This window comes from Anomaloglossus baeobatrachus, chromosome 7 (assembly GCF_048569485.1).
Source record: "Anomaloglossus baeobatrachus isolate aAnoBae1 chromosome 7, aAnoBae1.hap1, whole genome shotgun sequence".
In the NCBI taxonomy this organism is placed as follows: domain Eukaryota; kingdom Metazoa; phylum Chordata; class Amphibia; order Anura; family Aromobatidae; genus Anomaloglossus; species Anomaloglossus baeobatrachus.
This window is the reverse complement of record NC_134359.1, coordinates 101,122,823-101,146,019: the sequence shown is the minus strand read 5'-3', so window position 1 is coordinate 101,146,019 and position 23,197 is coordinate 101,122,823. Positions and strand designations below refer to the sequence as shown.

Below are 23,197 nucleotides of genomic sequence, written 5' to 3'. Positions count from 1 at the left end.
TTCTGGAGCGCATTGTACCTAGTATTAAACAGCAGCAACAAGCCAATCCTCTGCCATAACAAGAGCCGGCACCTGCTCTTACATTGTTGTGTGCTAGGCAATGGATTTCATTTCTCTCCACCATTACCTACTGATTCCCTAATGGATGCACTTCATTTTGTTAGCTTAAATATTACATATAGATGTAGTAGAGGTGATATTGCATTGCAATGAGTGTAAATGTATACACTCCCCAACATAGTAATTACAACACCAAGAAGGAAAATCGTGGGATTATGGAAAGTTGTGGGACTATTATTTTTCTTTATTATGGACCTAAGAACTAACAGGCAGGTAGTTGTTCCTGACGGTTATCTGCTGCATCATGGCATCAGGGCACCTCTTATTCTTCTGTGCTGCTTCATCGATGGACATGACTGCCGACGTCATGCTGATTGCTGCTCCATCAACGGTAATTCAGACGAGAAAACTGTTCAAAGAAAGCACATATAGGGTCTTACCCCAGTATGTGAGGGGTGGGAGGAGGGTGAAACTACTCACCAGATATCGTTGTGAAAGTCACAACCACTGTAATCGCATGTAGAGTTTGATCAAAGGCTGCAGCCACCCAAAACGGCAGATAACAGAGAGCAAAAGAGAGGGTGTTCAATACTGCGCCAAAAGATCACTGGGACAGATGTTTAGATTAATGTATCTTTATTTTCATCCAGGTCTACGCGTTTCCGGAGCCACTGCCCCCTTCCTCAGGACCGTCAAGAATTTGATGTTTGTCTTTCCTGACGGTCCTGAGGAAGGGGGCAGTGGCTCCGGAAACGCGTAGACCTGGATTAAAATAAAGATACATTAATCTAAACATCTGTCCCAGTGATCTTTTGGCGCAGTATTGAACACCCCTCTCTTTTGCTCTCTGTTATCCATCAACGGTAATGACTGCTGACATCATGCTGATTGCTGCTCCATCAACGGACATGACTGCCGAAGTCATGCTGATTGCTGCTCCATCAACGGACATGACTACTGATGTCATGCTGATTGCTGTTCTATCATAGGGCATGACTGCCGACGTGATCCTAATTGCTGCTCCATCAGCGGGCATGACTGCTGACATCATGCTGATTGCTGCTCTATCATAGGGCATGACTGCTGACGTCATGCTGATTGCTGCTCCATCAGCGGGCATGACTGCTGACATCATGCTGATTGCTGCTCTATCATAGGGCATGACTGCTGACGTCATGCTGATTGCTGCTCCATCAGCGGGCATGACTGCTGACGTCATGCTGATTGATGCTCTGTTGAAAGGCTTGACTGCCGACGTCATGCTGATTGTTACTCTGTTGACCGGCATGACTGCCGATGTTGGGCTGATTGCTGCTCCATCAATGGGCATAACTGCCAATGTCATGCAGATTGCTACTCCGTTGATGGGCATGACTGCTGATGTCAGGCTGATTGCTGCTCCGTTGACGGTCATGACTGCAAATGCCATGCTGATTGTTGCTCCGTTAACAGGCATGACTGCCAATGTCGGGCTGATTGCTGCTCCATCCATGTCAGGCTTGACTGCCGATGTCAGGCTGATTGCTGCTCCGTCAATGGCCATGACTGCCAATGTCATGCTGATTGACAACTGACTCCCTGTTGCCTAGCAGCTGTCAATCAGCCTGACATCTGCAGTTAAACTCCATCAACAGAACAGAGCAGAAGAGAAGGAGCTGCTCTGTCAATGTGACGTCAGAGGAAGCCGCAGAACCCCTGGCATGAGCAGTCTGAGACCACTCTGTATCAACAGACATCGGTGTTAGGTAGTTAACAACTACCTGCCTGTTAGTTCTTGGCCTAAAGTAAAAAAATAAAATCATCCCAAATACCCCCTTGATGGAGCTGTTGGGTTAAGGCAGCATCCAAGAACTGCCACCACCGGTAATAACTGATTGGTGAGGGTTTCAGGTGTCAAGGATAGGCAATGAATAAAACGTAGTGGCCAACCTCTTTAAAGGGAATCTGTCAGCTGGTTTTTGCTACCTCATCTAAAAGCAGCATGATGTAGGCAAATAGATCCTGACTCCAACGATGTATCACTTAGATTACTGGCTGCAGCCGTTCTGACAAAATCAAAGATTTTAGTTTTAGCATTTAGCACAGCCCATTTAGCTGTTCCCATCCACACCAGCCTTTCAGTGGACATTTCCATAGACCGAAGCTGCTAATCAAAAAATGGGGCGTAGTTGGACTTGAGCTCACAAGCTCCTTAGCTCCACTAATGATAAAGCTATGGAAGCTTCAACTAGCATTGCAGGTAAACAAAAACACACTTTGTGATAAGAAACACCTGGCTGTAATCTGTATGTTAACCCTTGCAGCATGCTGTCTTCAGATTACATAGCAAAAATCTGCTAACAGATTCCTTTAACATGTCTATCGATCCTGTGATTTCCAGCATTCTCCAACTTTTCCTTCTTGGTTTTGCAATTTTAATGTTGTGGAGAGTTTTCAGCTCTGTGTGTGTGATATGCCTTCCTAACATCTATCAAACATATATAGTGCATTTTTGTAACTATTATACATATTCAGGAAGATTTAAGAAATTACTGCTATGCATGCAGTGCGAAAAATTGTTCCACATTTTAATATTAATTTACTCAGCTAGGTCACACAATGCCGAGGTTCTCATTTGGAATCATGTAGAACAAAATTCTGCTGTGCGTAGATTTAGCAGTCATGGTCTTGTCATTGTGCCCACTGGTTTGGCTTTTGATTCCATCTCTGAATATTGAGGTCGTGTGCCGGGGTGATGGTCACACGCAGATCACAAGAGTATCAGAACTCCTTTGAACGCGAGTAGGGGGCTGTAATTATTGACCTGCTTCATCTTGTCTGCACTAGACACGTTGGGTGGACCTTCTGTGTGGGATCAAAAGAACATCAGGGGTCCATAAGTAGGTAGCAGCAATCGCTACACAAGGGGAACATTTTGTCAGTATCTCTTTTGAACTTTTTTAATTTTTTTTATATAGTTTTGAAATAGATTGTCCCATAATGAAATAGTAATCCATGGACAAAGTTTTATTGTGATACTTGGGATATTGTGTCAGACATAAAATTTCCAGTAACTGGTAACGTAAAACATTGGGCTTCTGAAACTGTTCCTGTATTCTGGAAATTGCCTGTGATAATTTCCAATTCTGATTACTGTTAAGCAACAGCTTATAAGGGTTCTTTTCCACTTGCGTACCACTTCCGATGTTAATGACCCTCTGCTGCGAGGGTCATGCAACTGTGATGCGATCTTGCGATCATATCACAGCTGCAGAGAAGAGGGAGGGAACACTTTCTCTCCATCTCCTCCGCTGTCTGTCTCTGCGTATATCACACAGCAGTCGCATAACCTGCGAGTGCAGTGCGATGTTTCACACAATCCCATAGGCTTGTATAGGTGTGCGTGAGCTGAGACTCGCTGTCAAACGCAGAATGTTGCGATTGCACCAAGAGCACAATTCGTGATGAGAAATAAAAGGCAAGAGGAAACAGCCCCATAGTTTTGCACTGGTGCGAGTGCAATCCTGTGTTTTATCGGATCGCACTCACACATAGAAATCGCAAGTGAAAAAGAACCCTAAAGGTGTGAATCGGGATGTGTTTCCCATTCCATCATTTGGCAGCAATAATAGCAATGCATGCTGTTTCCTTCTTGCCGTCACGTGATGAAAATGCCAAGAACTGTGTAACAACGGCCAAAATGATATCATACAGGGGAGAGTGTTATTATCTAGGAATAATTACTGTATTTGAATTCAAATTCATTATTTCGAATTATTCATTTTTCAGGACTCTGAATTTCCTCCGGACAACAGGGTGAACCCTCTTTTGGCTCAAGTTAAAGGAAAGAGTAATCATCTCCTTAAGACAAGTGGATACAGTTTGAGCAACACTCTGAAAGCACATGAACTAGCAGTGAGCTGGTAGGAATATTTGTTTCTTATACAAACTTTTGCAACCCGTTTTATACTGTGATAGGTTGTGTTTCTGTACTGTACCTTCCATGTTCTGCATGAAAAAAATCCACTGTATATGGGTACATCAGCCTCTGCTGTTGTGCTTTGTTTGAGCACTAGGTGGCAGCAGAGTCCCTGGCAATTCACAGACGCAATGGCGATACTTTGCAACGGGCTAGGACAATAACAAATAAATATTTATTTACATGGAATTTTAATATAATTATTCTATACCAGCAGTGCATACTGATACCGCTGCCTATATATGAGTGTACCAAGAAAATCCTTTTGCTTTGCAAGCAGATCATGTCATATATTGTTATATTGTTTGTTCATTATTTTTCTTTTTGCATAAACATAAAGTGCAATTATCAAATGTATAGAACCTAACATTTTTTTTCCAATATCCTATGCTTTTTTATGATGGAGAATTTTGTACAGATCATAATTATCATCATTTCACACTCTACAATAAATGTGTTCATATCAATGTTCAGTCCTCCAAAATGTTGGCTGCATACTTAATTTTTGTCCTGAAAAAAGAAAAAAAATCATGTTGTCAATCATGGTGACACCCATTCCTGATGTGAAATTTGAGTATTTGAATAATATTCATCATAATAACACATTTTTAGAATCATAATGACATGAAATGTTTCTTTCCTGGTTGAAAAAAAGATATAAAATAAGTGAAAAACATCTTGAGGAACCAAAATCCCTTAAAAATGGGACATTTGAGATGGCATAAATGTTGTTGGAGCAGGATTTCTCCCGGATTCTCAGGATCTAAGAGCTTTGCATTCTTTGGACTTTGCAAACACCGTTAACGGAAAATTGTGTTTTTTCTCAGCATCTGCTGATTGGGGCCGGCGTATCTTAAGATGTAATTTGAACATATTTCCTGCACGTTCGGTGCCTTTCCTTTCTTTCCCTTTTACACTTTCTTCTTCCCAACACCTGTTGTTGAAGCTTAAGAGTTTGTTGCCTCCTAATGAGATTTACCGTCAGGATCAGACGCTACAACAACTGTGTTCCACCGGGCATCTGAGCGCAAAGCAGCAGACTGGAAAGCACCAGCACGACGTGGACCTTCCAACGCAATACTGATTAACACAACCTTTAGTGTTTCGCTCCACTTAATAATTTTCATGTCTGATGGCAGAATATGGATAATACCAATATGTTCAGATGGTACTGCTATCAACACCCCATCTGTCTGCCCTTAGATAAGATCTAAGCTCTTTATGGTCGTCAGGCTTTATTTCTTTTCGTTATCTTGTTGTCATTTCAAGAATTTTCTTCTCTCTTTTTTTTAGTCCTTTATGGCTTATACTTGCGTAAATGGATTTTGTAATAGCATGCATTTACAGTATACCTGCACTTTCCTCAGAAGGTGGGGGAAAAAAAGCATGAACATCTTAGTATAAAGCTATGTAGCCTTGGTTAGGAATTTTAGCCATCATACGTTCACTTTTATTTGTCTTTCCTTGTTTCCCAGCACTTTTCCTTGCAGTCTACTGGTTTCTGGGGAGGTCTGCCATAACGACCCATGCTGACCGTACCCTTAGTGCTCATAATGCATAGTGTCTAAGAAAGCTGTGAATAAAAGGCATAGTGGATTTATTTTTAGAGACAATGTATGAGTGTGACGCCCTGGACACCCCAGGGGTTACAGGTCATTACACACACCACATACACCCCCACCCCAGTAAGGTACCACCAGTCAACCAAAAGACCTGATTGCCTCTCTCAGAGTCAGACAGGCACACCAGGTGGGTGGAGTCAAGTGGATAGACACGCCTTCCGAGGAGTCTGCTGGCCTGAGGCAGGAAAACACAAGCAGTTAGATCGAGTGAAGTTTGGAGAGTGGAGTGAGAGGAGTTCAGTTCTGCTTGGGGCCTGGGTTGGAGCCCAGGACCCCAGTTCAGTCAGGCAGGCAGACGGTAGTGGACGCCTGCAGGAGACCGGGAATACGACTGGTGGAACCGTAAGGGACCGGGACAGGGTAGTGGCCCGCCGGAACCGAACCGGGGAGCCAACTGGATACCGGAGCACCAGGCAGGGTACTCAGACCCCGAACTAGGCTATAAGTCACTACCATAGTCATATCAACTGATTGCGGTCTGGACCTCAGGGGTTCATTCCCACCTAAGTACTGATTGAAGGCAACAGCCCAACCCGTCCGGATAGGAGCCACCGCCAGAGGCCAGAGATCCAAGGGGCCAGCGTCTGCGGGCAAACGGGCTCCTACGACACATATACGCGGGGAGCGGGCTACCAGTGCCCAGGCACAGTAGCCAAGATCACATAAAGGTGCAGGAGAAAGGCGGACATTACCAACCTATCTGGAGAAACTGCAGCCGTCTGCGGGCCCCGTTCGTCACCCCGTTTGGTTTACCAGCGCTTCCAGTGTCTTGTATCAGAGTGAGTACACCAGTGCCTTCGGGCACCGCACTGCGCTGCACCGCCACCTTGCGCCCTGCACCCCAGCCTCTCGTCAATCGGGCCCCGGGACCAACATCCCCTACCCACGGAGGGGTCAACACCTAGCTGCGCCCCTATACCGCTCCCGGGAGTCCCCGTACCTTCACCGCAGCGGTGGTGTCCACCATCACTACAACCCGTGGGTGGCGTCACGAACTTCACAACACAACTACCCCACCACCCCTGCGTGCACCGCCGCAACACCCTTACAGAGCGATGTGACTCCCGGATCCGGAGGCGCTCGAGCCACCGACACACGAGCCCAGACTCGAGCGGCTCGGCGGTCGCAGCCGAGGCCGCGGGGCAGTACATGAGCGGGCAGAAGTAGGAACGAGATGGTATGATAATGATTTGGAAGAGAGTTCTGGACCAGTGTGAGGCCAGGTTTACACTATGTCATACAATGTACACATTGCAATCTGCAATGCTTTAATGGCTTCTGTTTGAATCTCTGAAATATGGAAGTCAGGCAGAGCCATCCATTACAGCAAGCCAGAGTTCAATTGGGCCCCATTTGTGCTTTTTTGTGGGGGTGACCACACCAGACTGCAGTCGACTATGTTCTTGTACCCGCCTGAAAAGATAGACACTACCGCAGTGGAAAGTTAAAGGCGTCCATTTGAACTAATTTTCTCAGGGGCATGTCGGAATCCCATTTGGAGATTTGGATAGAAGCTATCAAACCACGGCTGAATGCAGTATGTGTATAGCCCAGGACCAACCCCACTCCCTAAATTCCATCTCTGCTGCTAGTGAAGGATTTCAGTTCGATTTGCTCTGTCCTGGTCTGGTGCCCATTCCCTCGTAACAGCTGGTCTTTAATTCTGCACCCAGCATCATTGACGAAGCATCCTGGGCATCTCTTTACCTCCTAGGCCCCACGACCTCACAATTTTGTGTAAAGATAAAGATGCTGGAGATGCTGAGCATGCCTGGAGAAAAAGTGAAGAACAGCCACAACGGAGGGACTGGAGCTGCCCAGAGAAACACAAATCAATTTGCAATTGCTGAACTCTATAGAGGAGCGGTTCCATGGTGGTTTGGTTCACTAGCAGTAAACGAGCTGAGCTTCAACTGGCTCGAGCTTGACCCAAACCCCACATGCAGCCAGCCATAAGCAGATCACTTCCAGGATAGGGTGGGCAGGCTTTTTCAGAATATTTTTGGCTTGCACACTACATCTAATCGGACCAATGTTATCTCCAGTGTGAGCCGTTCAAACACTGCAAGCGGCTCACACTGGGCTGAGCACTGAGCGAACCCGAGTACAGCTATGCTTGCGCTAGTGAAGTTCGCACGTAAAGCATCTGAACTCCGAATCTTGTTTTTTTTAAACAAAAATCAAAACCAGGTTAGATCATCTCTATTCAACTCTAATGTACAGAAACGAAGGCAGGCTTTGCACATTGTGACATCGCAAGCCGGTGCTGCGATGTCTCACACGATAGTCCCCGCCCCCGTCGCAGCAGCGATATCTTGTGATTCCTGGCGTAGCGAACATTATCGCTACGCCAGCTTCACATGCACTCACCTGTCCTGCGACGTCGCTCTGGCCGGCGTCCCGCCTCATTCCTAAGAGGGCGGGTCGTACAACGTCAGAGCGACGTCACACGGCAGGCGGCCAATCAAAGCGGAGGGGCGGAGATGAGCAGGATGTAAACATCCCGCCCACCTTCTTCCTTCCGTATAGCCGTCAGCGGCAGGTAAGGTGATGTTCCTCGCTCCTGCGGCTTCACACACAGCGATGTGTGCTGCTGCAGGAACGAGGAACAACAATGTACCTGTCGCTGCACAGGCGTTATGGAAATATCGGAGAATACACCGATGATACGATAATGACGCTTTTGCGCTCGTTAATCGTATCATCTAGGATTTACACACTACGATGTCGAAAGTGACGCCGGATGTGGGTCACTTTCAATTTGACCCCACCGACATTGCACGCGCGATGTTGCAACGTGCAAAGCCGCCCTAAGGCTATGTCGGCACGCTGTAGTTTGTTAACAACAAAACTACACCTTGTGCCAGAAAATGGAACAAAAAAATGCGTTTTTGCATGTTTTTTTAAGTGGATGTGAAATCAATGGCTGTAAGGGATAAAAGATGCAGAACAAAAACATGCTGCAATTTTATTTGTAATCCCAAAACTGCAGGCAAAAAAGTGCGCACAGCATTTCAGAATTCTTATAGATTTTGCTGGAAGAAGGAAAGACTTGCAGTTTTTGGCAACAGACAGCACCAAAAAACGGGGCAAAAACTTAGTATAAAATAAGATCCATGGTGGCTGCAACTTTACAGCAATTTTAAAGGGTATTACAGCATTTTTTTGGTAAATAAACTGACATTTTTGATTGTCAGGTAGACCTAAGTTCAGGTACACTGAAGGAGTAACCGTCATTTTCATTTTTATTTCATAAATCAATAGTATACATGAAAATAAGAAACTTTGTGATATATCTTATCAGAAAAATCAGCTTCTTTCTCTGGACAAATCATTCTTTGTCAAAATTTTAGTTGACAGGTAAAATCTGTTTTCAGTGACTTCACTTTTCCCATTTCTGAGATTGGAGATGTCAGTTGGTGCTCAAAAAGTTCTATGGAAAACTGTAACTGTTTTTCAAGAGAACTTGCATCTGGGTGCGTCTATCTGCCTCTTGCTCCTCTCCCTCCATAGAACCTTATAAGCACCATCTGCCATCATGTAGCTCAGTAATGGGAAAATATGTGTTCACTGAAGATAGATTTTTCTTGTGAATTGAGAATACCTCATAGGTTCAGGAGAAAGAAGCAGATTTGTCTGATAAGATATATTACAAAGTTGCTTATTTTCATATACACTATTGATTTATGAAATAAAAATTAAAACAACAGGTACTCATTACCTTGATAAGCTGACAATTTAGGGCATTTCATTAATGAATCCCACAAATGTATGTTGCTCGTTGTTATTAATAGTGTTCACATTTTTTGTAGAAATGAAAAAATTGTGACCATAAACTGCAGATTTTTTTGTTTTTAAACAGGATTTATCACTGTTTTTTAGAATGTGAAACACACAAACTTCTCCAACATTTATTCAAATATTAGAAGATTGGTGGCGGGGAAGCTTTAGTAACAAATTGATAGTTGTTAGGGGTACTTTGCACGTTGCGACATCGCTACTGAGATCTCGTCGGGGTCAAAACGAAAGTGACGCACATCTGGCGCCAGTAACAACGTCGCAATGAGTAAAGCCTAGAAGCACCAATAAACGATTGCAAAAGCGTCGAAAATCGGTGATCTGTGTAGTGTTGGTCATTTCCATAATTTTGCTGCAGCGACAGGTACAATATTGTTCCTCATTCTTGCGGCAGCACACATCGCTGTGTATGAAGCCGCAGGAGCGAGGAACATCTCCTTACCTGCGTCCCGCCTGCAATGAGGAAGGAAGGAGGTGGGCGGGATGTTTACGTCCCGCTCATCTGCCGTGTGACGTCGCTGTGACGCCGCATGACCCGCCCCCTTAGGAAGGAGGCGGGTCGCCGGCCAGAGCGACGTCGCAGGGCAGGTAAGTCCGTGTGAAGCTGCCGTTGCGATAATGTAACAAGATATCGCATCTGCGACGGGGGCGGGGACTATCTCGCTCGGCATCGCTACAATCGGCTTGCGATGTCACAGTGTGCAAAGTACCCCTTAAAGTCAACCTCATTAAAATCTAGTAAAAAATGACGTGAGAACATTTATTAACTTAGTGGTAACCTAAAATCTATCTCTGCATCATTTTAGTGTTTCTCTTATTAGTATTTCTGGAATGTGTATAGTGGGTAGGATTAGGGTTAGGAAATGCAGTTTGATAATTTCACACATTACGCAAAACAAATGCTTTTATCTATAGAAAATCTACGAAATGTGTACAGATTATTTTATAATTATAATTGCCTTCAAGATTAATAAAGTTTATACTTTCACATAATGTGGATAGGTGACATTCATCATCAGTAAGTTCATAATGGGCCTTTATTACATAAATTGAGTTTCGGTAACAAGAAAACAATGCTGGACAAATACACAGGGGGCATGGCAGTTTTCGAGCTAAATATGCGCTTCGACTGCTGCAAATGGCCTTGCCCAGGCCAGAAGAAATACATAAACCAATCTCAATATCCTAATAAAAAAATCAATAAAAACATATTCAATCAGATAACGAGTTTTTATTGATGACCAGAATTAAAAACATAAATGATAATAGACACTAATTAAAACCATACAATAAAACTATAGACAGGGAGAGCAGGCCATACTTAATAGTAACATATAATTTCCACTATACATACATATGGGGAGTTACACACTAGTAGTACATATCAAATTGATAATAAATAAATAACCATTAATTCATCTATATATACAATGCAGCCATCATTGTCTCTTTAGCAGTATAATACCTCACATAGCTACATCCTTAAGACCCACCCCATTGATCTCTACATAACAGACCTGATGTTGTCATAAATCCGTATGACACTGCTCCCTCGCCACGCACTCCAACGCGCGTTTCACAACCGCTTCTTCAGGGAAGAAATACATACACTGCACAAAACAGCCAATACCTCTATAAAATTTATTGAATAAAGCACCATTATGAACTTGACAATGATCACTAGTGCCGCCTTTATATATTAAATAGGACTTTTATTCAATTTATCTGCTGTGATTGAGCACCACTTAAAGAGATTAAAGGGAACTTGTCACTAGGATTTTCCCTTTTAAACGGCAGCTACCACGAGTAAGCCCTTATATATAGTATACTAGAATACTTTATATAAGAGCCCAGATCGTGCCATATAATGTAAAAGACACCTTTATTATACACACCAAGAGGGCGGTCCAGTACAATATGATTCACTGCTCTCTGGTCTGGCACCTCCTCTATCCTGTGCAGTGGCTGTCCTCCTTCCCAGCTATGTGTGGATGACACGTCCTATGTCATCCAGACAGAGGCCTCCATTGCGCTCCTGCGCAAGTGCATTTTGATCTGTCTTACTGAGGGCAGATGAAAGTATTGTAGTGCGTATGCGCGGGTGGTCTTTGAGCTTTCCTCGCACCTACACATTACAGTATTTTGCTCTGTCCTCAGCATGGCAGATCAAAGTGCGCCTGCGCATCAGCGCCATCAAGGCCTCTGTGTGGATGACATAGGACACATCATCCACATGGAGCTGGAAGGAGGATGGCAATGGAAGCAAGAGAGGAGGCGCCGGACCCGACTGCCCCCTAGGTGAGTATAATAATGGTGATTTTTACGCTATATTCTAGAATGCTGTATATAAAAGCTTACTGGTTGTGGCCACAGTTTATAGGGGACAAATCTGATGACGGGTTCCCTTTAATTAGATTGTAGGTACTTCATTCAACTATATGATAAGTTAAAAGAGCCAATTACGTAGTTGCCAGCTCATACACTTCTATATGCAATAAAATACCTTTTTCTCACACAATGCCTGTAACATTTTACTGTTTGCAAGCCGTATTTGCTGTTGTGTGATCATACTACATTCTGGTGAATATCGGAGCATGAAGTTAAGTCCTCTGTAGTGTTTAGGAATAAATGAGAATCCTCACTGGTCACAGGAGGCCACCCACTCACAATCCTACCAGATCATCAAAAGCAGCTTCCCTGCTCATATGAAAGAAATAAAGTATACAGATATGGTGCTATAATGATCTACAGGACTAAAAATAATTTGAAGTATGCTCATTATACTCAATATAATGGATTTACATTAGGAAAAGGACCCGGACGAAGCCGTAGTAGGTGAAACACAGGCTTGGCTTCTTGGAGTCCTAGCCACATGAATTTTATGTATGTAAATCACTTTTTTTAACTCATTATTGTGACAATTCTAAACATTTTTGGAATATTATATTGATGGAAGTTGTTAGTGTACCATGCTCATATACGTTATTCCCTCAATGAACTAATGAGGAAGCGGCTTTTGATGATCTGGTAGGGCTGTGAGTGGGTGGCCTTCCGTGACCAGTGAGGATTCTCATTAATTCCTGAAACAGTGACTAAGGAGCATAAAGCCAGCTTTTTACTGTGCAAGCCTGGAGCATGCAGCTTGTGTATTACTGTATTACTACCATTTTATGGATTATTGCTGGGGAAAAAAAACACAGCTTTTTTCACTATTGACGCACCTGGTTTTGTTTTTAGTGTTTGTAGGTGGATTTTATTATACTACAGAAATGTCATAAACTATATGCATAAAGCAAAGTCCTCCGTACTATTCCAGGAACAACTGAGAGTCCTGACTGGTCAGAGAAGGCCACTTCTCACCATCCAATTAAACCTAAAGCACTGAGAACAGACGCCACATGAATAAGCTGGAGGTCAATGAAGAAATTAGAATGATTTTATTATTCTGCGCGTTTCGGGGTCAACGCTCCCTGTTCAGGAAAAATTACTGATGTACATCAGTGATAACCCCTGAAGAAGGACCATTGACTCTGAAACGCTTAGAAAAATAAAATCACTATAATTTCTTCATCAACCTCCAGCTTATTCATTTGGCAGTGCAGTTTTAACCCCTTTCTTTCTCCATGTCATCTCATCATCCACAGGGATTGCAGCAGCCATTTTTCACATTGCAAGCCTTTTACACAACCACGTCAGGTGATCAGTTCCCTGTATTTCTACTTATTCGATCTTACCAAGATAAGACCTATTTTGCGCCTTTGTCTTTCCAGTATCTGCACCTACTATATATTTACTAACAGTAGACAGATATTGTACAATAAAAAAAATGGTATCCTTTAAAATGATTTGTAAACCTTTCCAAACATTTTTTTGATTACTCTAATCTTGTAAGTATTCTTAAAACATATCTTGCCATTTTGCGTTTACGGCTCTTATGCTGGTTTATGTGTCTCCATGGCTACAGACTGCAAACAAACCATGTGTTGTCTGGTCCTGTAGTCATGCTTCCTTTTATATGTCCTATAGGATTGGTCTCCAAATTTTCTTACCTTGATAGTCATATGTAGGTGTGAGAGATTGTTGGGAGTCCCATCTAGGTCCCCCTCCCCCCACACTCCCAATGACTCCCAAAGCCTCCTTCTTTTTTGATATGTAATCTTGTGCCCTCTCCTTTTTGTAAGCAGTATACATACATCCAGCCAAAGGTGGATTCAATTTTTTAACAACAGGTTTCCTGCTTATGTTACAGCCATTTAAAAAAAAAATTAAAAAAATTGACTACCATACCACACAATACTTTGTTAGTGGTTAATGTAAGTGGTTTTGTTAATATTTTCATGCACTTTCCTTATCCACAAAATACAAGTAACAGCAGCTAAAAATAAAGGCTCTTACCCTTTTTACCATGCCTACCGTATTTTTCGTACTATAAAATGCACTTTTTCCCCCCAAATGTTTTGGAAAGTGATGGGTGTGTCTTCTAGTCCGAATGTATGCTACGGGAAATTAGGGTGCTGTTGTAAAGCAGGTCATCGGTAGTATAAGCAGGCTGTAGCAGTGCCTACCATGACCACGTGGGCCCGCTCATTAGCCTCTTTTCATATGCACTGTATCCTCCCGCCCATCATCTCTCAGCGCTGAAGCCGGCGCTGACAGGTGGGTGGGATGATGGGCGGGGGTGCGCACATAATTAACAGCTGACCCGCATGATCATCCCTGGCAACTACAGTTTTGAGTGATAATGTGTGGCTTTATTCACTGCCCCCGCGCATCATCATGAGCGCAGGGAGCAGTGAATAAGTATACTCACTGGTCACCGCTCCCTGCAGCATTACGGTGTCCTCCTGTCTGCCTGCCCGCTGATGTGTGTGGAGAGCGGTGCACACAGCGATGACGTCATCACTGTGCGCACGGCCCCACACAGGTCAGCGGCACTGCTGTTGGCACAGACTGGAAGACGATGGATGCTGCGTGGAGCGAGGAAAGGTGAGTATATATACCAGGATGGGGTATATAGCAGGATGGGGGCACATATCAGGATGTGGGCATATACCTGGATGGGGGTATATACGGTACCTGGATGTGGGCACATACCAAGACAAAGATGGGGATTATATACAAGGCAGGTGGATCATTACCAGGATGGGGTACCTTAGTAGAGAATTTGGGGGTATTACCCCTATAACAGTGTCAGCATCAGATTCTTGCCCCATAACAGTGTGTCATGACCACATATTTTGCTTAAAATTTTATTTTCCTATTTTCCTCCTCTAAAACCAGGATGCGTCTTATGGTTCGGTGCATCTTATAGTCTGAAAATAAGGAGTAAAACAGGTCCATTATACTTAACGACTAGGGATGAGTGAATGTATTTGCCACTTTTCAGTATCCGACGGATAACAAGCTATTTGCGCCATTCGGTATCCAACGAATAAAACAACATCCCCTCTGATACTTTTATTTTCATTTCTCACTTCCTGGCGCCTGTTTTCCAGCCAATGAACACATCTGATATTGCTTGCTCTCACAGTAATGCCGCAGCCATCTTTGTTGTGGTGTTACTGTGATTGGCTTGGCCGCACAGCGTCATCTACATACACATTGCCGGAGCTTCCGGGAACGATACATATAGAGAGAGACTGCCTTTTCCCATCCATTTCGGCCTTTTCCTTAGTGACCACAGCTCACCATTGGGTCCAACGTGAAATTATTCTGGTTTCCCATAGACTTACATTGCGCGTTGAATATTCGCGAATAGCGGTGTCCTATTCGTCGGATATTTGCGAAGTCGGATATTTTGGTATTCGATCATCCCTATTACTGACCTTCACCGTGGCTGTAACACTGGTTCTGGATCCAATCATTACCTCTCAAACATATTCACTGCTTTTTCCACCCACCATCAGTCTTGACTTCAGTGATTGGGCGCCCCCACCCTGTGTGACAGCATCTGTGATTCGTTAGAATCACAAATGCTGTTTGCATTCCTATAGTGGTGTAAAACTAAAGAAAGAAATTTTAAAGATGGTGTACGGTCTCTCCATATTGGAATACCCAGTGCAGATAAAGCAGATTGCTACAGGCTGCATTCCCCAGCCGTCTGCTTATCTTAGGTGTGCATCAAAATAAGTGGGTCCTTAAGCAGCTTTTTAAAAAAATAATTTAAATAATTAAAAAAAAAATAAAATAAAACGGCATGTGGTGATGTGTCCCCCCAAATTTTGATACCCTGGCATGATAAATTCGATAACTGGGAGCTGGTATTCTCAGACTGGGGAGGCCCGTGGTTATTGGGCCCCCAGGCTAAAAATATCAGTCCGCAGTCTCCCAGAATTATCACATCCATTAAATGCAACAATTCTGGCATGTTACGCATTTCATCCCGATTGCCCTGGTGTGGGGGCAATTGGGGTATTATGAGGGGTTAGTAACAGCTCACAGCTGCCACTAAGTGCTATATTAGTAGTGGGTAGAGTCTAAACAGAAACACAGAAAAAATCCTTTATTTGAAATAAAATACAAAAAACCCACTTTCTCCAATTTATTAATCCCTAAACACTCAGGTCTGACGTAATCCACCCAAAGTCCCATGATGATCCCGGTTCTGCTACATACTAAAGTTGCAGAACGCGGGTACATTGGAGAACATGATAATTAGTTGCAATGTTAGTGGAATTTATACACCAAATTCCTGAACCAATACTGCATCTCCTAGCAAAAAAACACATAAAAACATAATGTGGTTTTGATGCGGTACTGATGCAGTTTTTTGCCAGGAGATGCAAATTTGGTGCAGGAATTTGGTGTATAAACCTCAGCACCAAATGTGCATCTCCTGGCAGAAAACCGTACAAAAACCGTGGTTTTGACACAGTTTCAATGTGGTTTTTTGCTAGGAGATGTACATTTGGTGCAGAAATCTGGTGCCTCTTGCCGGTTCTGGGAACCGGTGGTAATTTTAACAGCTGGTTCCCCTGAACCAAAGCGAACCAGCTGAATCCCACCCCTCTATCTAGGAGTTTGCCCCTTAGGCCGGTGTCACATTTGCGATTGCCTCGCGTGTATCTCGCGCGAGTCTCGCGGTGCATCACCTGTTACGAACTCACACTCTCCTCACAGGAGCAGTTCGGTTGCATGTATCTCTATGCAGCTGAGATGCTCCTGTGAGGAGAGTGTGAGTCCGTGACGGGTGATGCACCGCGAGACTCGCGCGAGATACACGCGAGGCAATTGCAAGTGTGACACCCGGCCTTACCCACATTCAATATTCTTACATCAAACACACAACACTATTGCATTCAGCTTAAAGCACCCCATGATGTGGACTTCTGTCTTACATCGTCAATCTGTCCTATGTAATATCAGACTATACAGGATTTGTTTATAGTCTGTAACCATGGAGACACATATGCTTGCACAGGAGCTGTAGACAAAAAAAACACATTTGTATTATGAAAGTCTTATGCACAAGCCTTTCAGGCGGTATTATTCAAGAGCTGTTTGAAGATGAAAAATAGGAGATAAATAAGTATAGTCATATTTCTTTGAGATTTGTATGTTTTTTTTCTCACCTGTGACCTTATAGACTAACGTGTCTGTCCTCTCTTATATTTTATTCTGCGCCATGTACGTCGTCCTCGGTGTTTTTAAATGCAACACTGTGAGAAGGGACAGGTTTCTGAAGTATCCAAAGAAGTCAGGCCCACGGGGAAATTTCTAGCTGTCAGAGTATACGGATTTGAAGAGCATTTGTCGGAAAAGAGAATATCACACGATTTGATTGGGTTCCCAATTCTTTTCTGCTGCTGCAGAATACCCTGTAATTACCTCGCATGGGAAGAGGAACATCTGTTCATGTACACTGTATCAGTATGAAGAGGAGAAAAAAAGCAAATAGAAAGGATTTATTGGGATTAACAGAGCTTTACTGGTGGGCTCAATGGACCTTTTTTATCCTTCGTTTTAGAGAAGGATTAGGCCACCATTATATCTAATTATTCCAAGTAACACAATTCACCAGATGCTCAATGCAGACCTTATTCCAGTGGATAAGCCTGCAGAATCATGACAGCCAATGGGAACTACTAGTACTAATCTAGTGTACCAGGTATTTATTGGGCTGGAATCCTATTTGTGAGATATCATTGCTTGTATCACTCAAGCACTTCAGTGTAAATATATCTTGTACAGCGTCAAGAGGGGAAAATAGAGGCTCGAGAGGAGCTCCGCTATTAAAGCAACAGTGCATAATGAATTAGGAAGCCTATAAGGAGAACCCCAGAGACAGACTGCAAATGAAATAAGCATTACAGGCACTTAGAAGGACGGAAAAGCAAAATGCATTTAATTTCAAACATGGGTCAATGATGATTAGGATGTCACCAGCTCGTAGTCACCAATCATATGGGGTTTTTATTTTTGCATTTATTTAAGCACAATTCTTATCTAAAGAGAGTAATTTAAGACATCTCAGTCTGGATTATCGTGAGGATGTCCGTTGCATTACACTAGATTTTTTTTTATCATGATCCTCGTAAACACCACATCCAGTCAATTGATATACTTAGCTGATTCATATCCCAAATAATTGCTGTGCGTCAGCATCCGATAATGGTGTGCTTGATTTGTTCCTATGAAATGCCGTACATAATTGTCCTTCTGAATGGAAACTGGCTTTGATGACGGTAGCACCTAATTGTATCATTGCTTTTATTTTTTAACCTGTACTTGGCCGATTGTTTTAGGCAACAAGACTACTTTTGCTCTTAGACAGTTTGGAAACCTATTGCTATAAGTATTTGACTCCTAAGGCTATGTGCGCACGCTGAGTATTTGGTGCAGAAAATTTCTGCATCTTCTGGCAGAAAAACGCACCAAAAATGAGGTGCGTATTTGTCTCGTTTTTGGTGGGGGTTTTTTGCTATGCGTTTTTCATAATGAAATCAGTGGATGGAAGGGATGAAAAACACAGGCAAAAACTCACCAAGAATTGACATGCTGCCGAATTGTTCTGCAACTACATATGCAGAGAAAAAATAAGCAACGTGTGCACAGCACTTCAGAATTCTCATTGACTTTGGTGGTATAAGGATAGACATGCAAAACTCCCAAACCGCACAGGTCAACAGCATCTTAAGACTGCTTTCACACTTGCATTGTTTGGCATCAGCCACAGTGCATTGTGTGACAGATGTGACTGATGCTTTGTAAATAGTGTGATAATAAAGGTAACTGAGAGAGGGGGGGAGATAGAGAGGAAGAGAGAGGGAGAGAAAGAAAGAGAGGAGGGAGAGAGAGGGGGAGGAAGAGAGAGAGGGAAGGGAGGGGGAGGGAGAGAGAGGGAGGGGTAGAGAGAGAGAGGGAGGGGGAGGGAAAGGAGGAGGAAGAGGGAGGGAAGGGAGGGGGAGAGAGAGAGAAGAGAGGGAGAGGGAGAGAGGAAGAGAGAGAGAGGAAGAGAGAGGGAGAGAGGGAGGGAGAGACAGGAAGAGAGGGAGAGCGAGAGGAGGGAGAGAGAGGGGGAGGAAGAGAGAGAGGGAAGGGAGGGGGAGGGAGAGAGAGGGAGAGGTAGAGAGAGGGAAGAGAGAGAGAGGGAGAGAAAGAGGGAGAGAGAGAGGTAGAGAGAGGGAGGGAGAGAGTGAGCGAAAGAGACGGAAAGAGGGAGAGAGGAGGAGGGAGAGAGGGAGAAAGGGTGAGGGAGAGAGAAGAGAGAGAGAGAGACCAGGAGTGCTTTTACACGATTTAGAACATCCTGCTGAACATGCTCAGTAGAATGTGATGGAATCCTGCACTGGAATCCGTCACCAGAAGCATGACGACGGAATCCAGCACCATAGACATTCATTATGCCTCTTAACGGATCCCAACAGAAAAAAACGTTATATTGCGCTTTCCTCCTGCCCGACGGTCAGTGACTAAACGACTGATGTGCCGCGGGGCGGATGCAACGCAAGACCGTCAGTTGCAATCCGCCCTTAATAGAAGTCTATGAGGAATAAACGGATTCCTGCAAAGGTTACCGTAATTCCTCAAGGCGGCAGATTGCAATGGATGCAAAACAACGCAAGTGTGAATGCAGCCTTAGACGCACAGAGCGCGGAGATTTTATGAAATCACATTTACGTTGCTTGGACATTTAGGCCATGTTCACATGTAGCATAAATGCTGCAATTTTTCTGTGGCTTTTTTTGCACAGAAATTCTGCTGTGTTTAACTTTCCAAGAAGTCTAAAGACACCTCTGGACTGTACAGAAAAAAATCATGTAAAACACTGCATTTACTTTTTTAAGTGCAGAATAAAAGCTTTTCTGTAGTGTAAAAACCACATTAAAATTGCAGTTTCACAAATGCACTAAAAACGCATCAAATAAGGGGGAAAAGGCATAAAAGAAATGCTGCAAAAATGCAATAACCAGAGAAGATTGTTATTATGTAGTTTTGTGCAGACACCTACAGAAAACAATAAGCAGTATTTATGCAAGGTGTGAACATAACCTTAAAGACACAAAAGCTGGATATCCTATAGCGAAGCTACATAAAGATGAGAAAGTTACGACTATGAATGAACAAAAAATAAATCCATAAGTCCCAACTAGAGATGAGCATGAGGCAGAGATAATATCGCGCCAGCCCTGGATAATCTGAAGCTGCTCCAAGAATGCAGGAAGATAGGAGATTTGTGGCCTTCGTCCAGCTGACGGGTACCGCGGACCTGGACCAGAGACCCATGAATTGATCAGCTCATCTTTACTATCAGCCATCTTAGATACAGCAGGACAGCCCTGGATTAGGGTCTACACCCTGGAGTTTCGGGTGTCTGATGAATGACCCTCACTGCCATCACCTCACTGATATCTCTTTTGCCACGGTGGAAAGACATGGCAAATGGGGGTGGTTTGGGGTGTCTATGGGCATGGTTATAAGTTGTCCGTCTTTCTGTTCTTCAAAGGTTGAGAAGTATTGGCATGGTGTTAAAGAGGTACCATTAAAAAGCAAAGTGGCCACATCAGTGTAAAGCTGAGACAGGAGGCTTTTTCTAAATACCTTCTACTGTCCATTCTGCCTGTGAGAGGCGCTATCCCTGTCCGCTCATCCCTATCACGTGACCCAGGCTGCAGTGACCTCTTATGTCTGGTGATGTCACGTCAACTTCAGAAATTGGAAGTTGACCGACGTCACCAAAACGGGACCCAGTGTCCGTGAGTGACTGGGCTTTAAGCAGAGTTTTATTTCACGTAACAACCCATCATCTCATGCATTCTCTCCTTCACCGCAGAGCGCCACAAGCAGGAGCAATGCTGGGCTGTGATGTGCGGTGAAACTCCGCTCAAAGCCCAGTCACACACGGAGCCATTACGGAAGTTGGCGTGACATCACCGGACATCAGAGGTCACTGCAGCCAGGGGTTACGTGATGGGGATGAGCGGACAGCGATAGCGCCACTCACAGGCAGAATGGACAACAGAATGTATTTAGGAAAAGCTTTCTGTCTCAGCTGTACATCAATGTGGCCACTGTGCTTTGTAGTGCACCACCCCTTTAAAGTTGAAAGGAAAATAAGATAATGGCGTATATTACAAAGATTAATAACTTTACAAAGGCAAATCAATAATTAAGTAATAACAAGTTTAGCTATTCTTTCAGTTCATCCCTGCAGGTGGCTTCTTTTTTTACATCTCAGATAACCCCTCGGAGACTTCCTCAGACTCCCTTTAGCAATGTAGCTAAGTTGTAGTCACAGACCAAAGCTCTCCACTAATGTAGCGAAGCTAAAAGGAAGCCAAGGCGCAAGATTGAAAAAAAATAAGCATCGCCTTTAGGTACTGACTTGCCTATCATGTTTAATATCAGGAGCCTATCATTTTTAATATCAGGACTGGGCACCTACAATAATATACAAGTGTGATACCCATTGAGGTGATGATGCGAAAAACTATCTTGGGCACACACTGCAGCACACTCTCCATGCCATGTCCCTATACAGTGTGTCCACCCATATCCTGTCCACTGCCATTAACTTGAGAAAGGCGGCAGCTATAGGACTAGAAGTGGTGTCTAGGTATAGTAAATTAGCCATGCGCTATGCAATGAAACCACCTTTAGCGCCACCTGGTGGAAAACAAAGGAGTTAGCATTTTTATCTAGAAAACGGAACGAGATAGAGAAAAAAAGTGAATTAAAAAATTGTAGGGCATCATCAATTCAATATGAATCGACACGTTGTATACAGAAATGCTATATTATTAGAACGTGTAAAACTCACAAGGCTGCAAACGTGAAGCGATACCTAGACACCACTTCTATGCCTATAGCTGCCGCCGTTCTCAAGTTAATGGTGGTGGACTGGATATGGGTGGCCACACTGTATTTGTCATATGTCACAATCTCCTTTTGGAGACTAGGTCAGGTTGATGTATATGATATTAACCAATGAACAGCTGCTATAAAGCAACATTTAGTAAATGTGCCCAATTCTACAATTTGTGTATCTTCCATATTTGTAGGTACTTGATTTGTAACTGAAACGGATAAACAATACAATACTTGCCATGCTGGCTGACATTGTGTGTAGGGCTGTAATGCTTCCTACAAAAATATTCATTAATTGGGGTGAACATTTCAAGTTGGCGTTAATGAATATGAAGAGCAAACGTCAATCTTTGTCAGTTGTACCCATCAAAACTGCAGCTTGTAATAAACACCCCTCTTGCGGCTTTACTGGTTTTATCGAGCCCACAGTGTGTTTCTTCTTAGAGACAAATCACTGGATGTACGGCATATCAGCATGCGCAGCTAATAGTTTTAATGGCATTTACTTAACTAGCCGTGGCTCAAAATCCCCAACCAATGTGAACCAATTTTCTTGAAGTAAGCCTGTATTATGTTATTCTCCCAAAGGCCATTTACTACATTGGGCATAGTACGCTTTACTGCATTGAGATTTTTTTTTTTACATTTCTCACTTAATTCACATTTCCGGCTTATCTGAGTTTTATCTAAGAAGATCTTGATAGTTAACGCTAATGTCACAATCAAAGGTATGGAGCTGACGTGCTCCCTCTTCTACTGTAACGTTTAAAGAGCTGATCAGCTTACCCTGTGGGAGTGAGCTCCGGCTTTCCGGAATTGTAGAACGTGCCCTGTCAGCCTCTGGAGAGCCTAGGGTTGCATGCGTTATATTGCAAATCTTTGCAGAAAACTATTTTCATGTGAGATGGAAAATAGACTTGGGTAGTAAGTGACACTTATTAAAGGGATCCTGTCCACAGGTTTTTCTTCTATAAGCTGCTGCCACCACCAGTAAGCTCTTATATACAGCATTCTAGAATACATATACATAGGCTATAAGAGCCCAAGCCGATCTGTATAACTGTAAAACATCTTTTATTATACTCATCTGTGGGCCGGTCCAGTCCGATGGGCATCACTGGTCTTGGTCCGGTGCCTCCTATCTTCTTGCCATCTCCATCCTCATTCTTGCTTCACGTCATCCACAAGGAGTCCTCCATTGCGTTTCTGCGCACACGCACTTCTCTCTGCCCTGCAGAGCAAAGTACTGTAATGCAATGCACAGGCGCAGGTAAAGGTCAAAGACCACCCACACATACTTAGGGTAGAAAGAAGTGTACATGCTCAGGACTGGAATGGCGTACACTGTATGGATGATGGAGGACGTATCATCCACATGAATCAAGAAGGAAGAGGGCGATTGAAAGAAAATAAGAGATGCCGGACCGAGACCAGCGACGCCCATCGGACTGGA

General features: G+C 43.6%; 1 protein-coding gene across 1 annotated transcript in view; it reads left to right on the top strand.

The window, feature by feature from the left end:
- The window catches only part of SPAG16 (sperm associated antigen 16), a 1,446,914-nt gene that overhangs the window by 276,929 nt on the left and 1,146,788 nt on the right, over positions 1 to 23,197 (top strand). Inside the window, exon 10 of the mRNA XM_075317532.1 lies at positions 3,829 to 3,962. Within this exon, the coding sequence (XP_075173647.1) occupies positions 3,829 to 3,962 (134 nt within the window). The remainder of the gene's footprint in view (positions 1 to 3,828; positions 3,963 to 23,197) is intronic.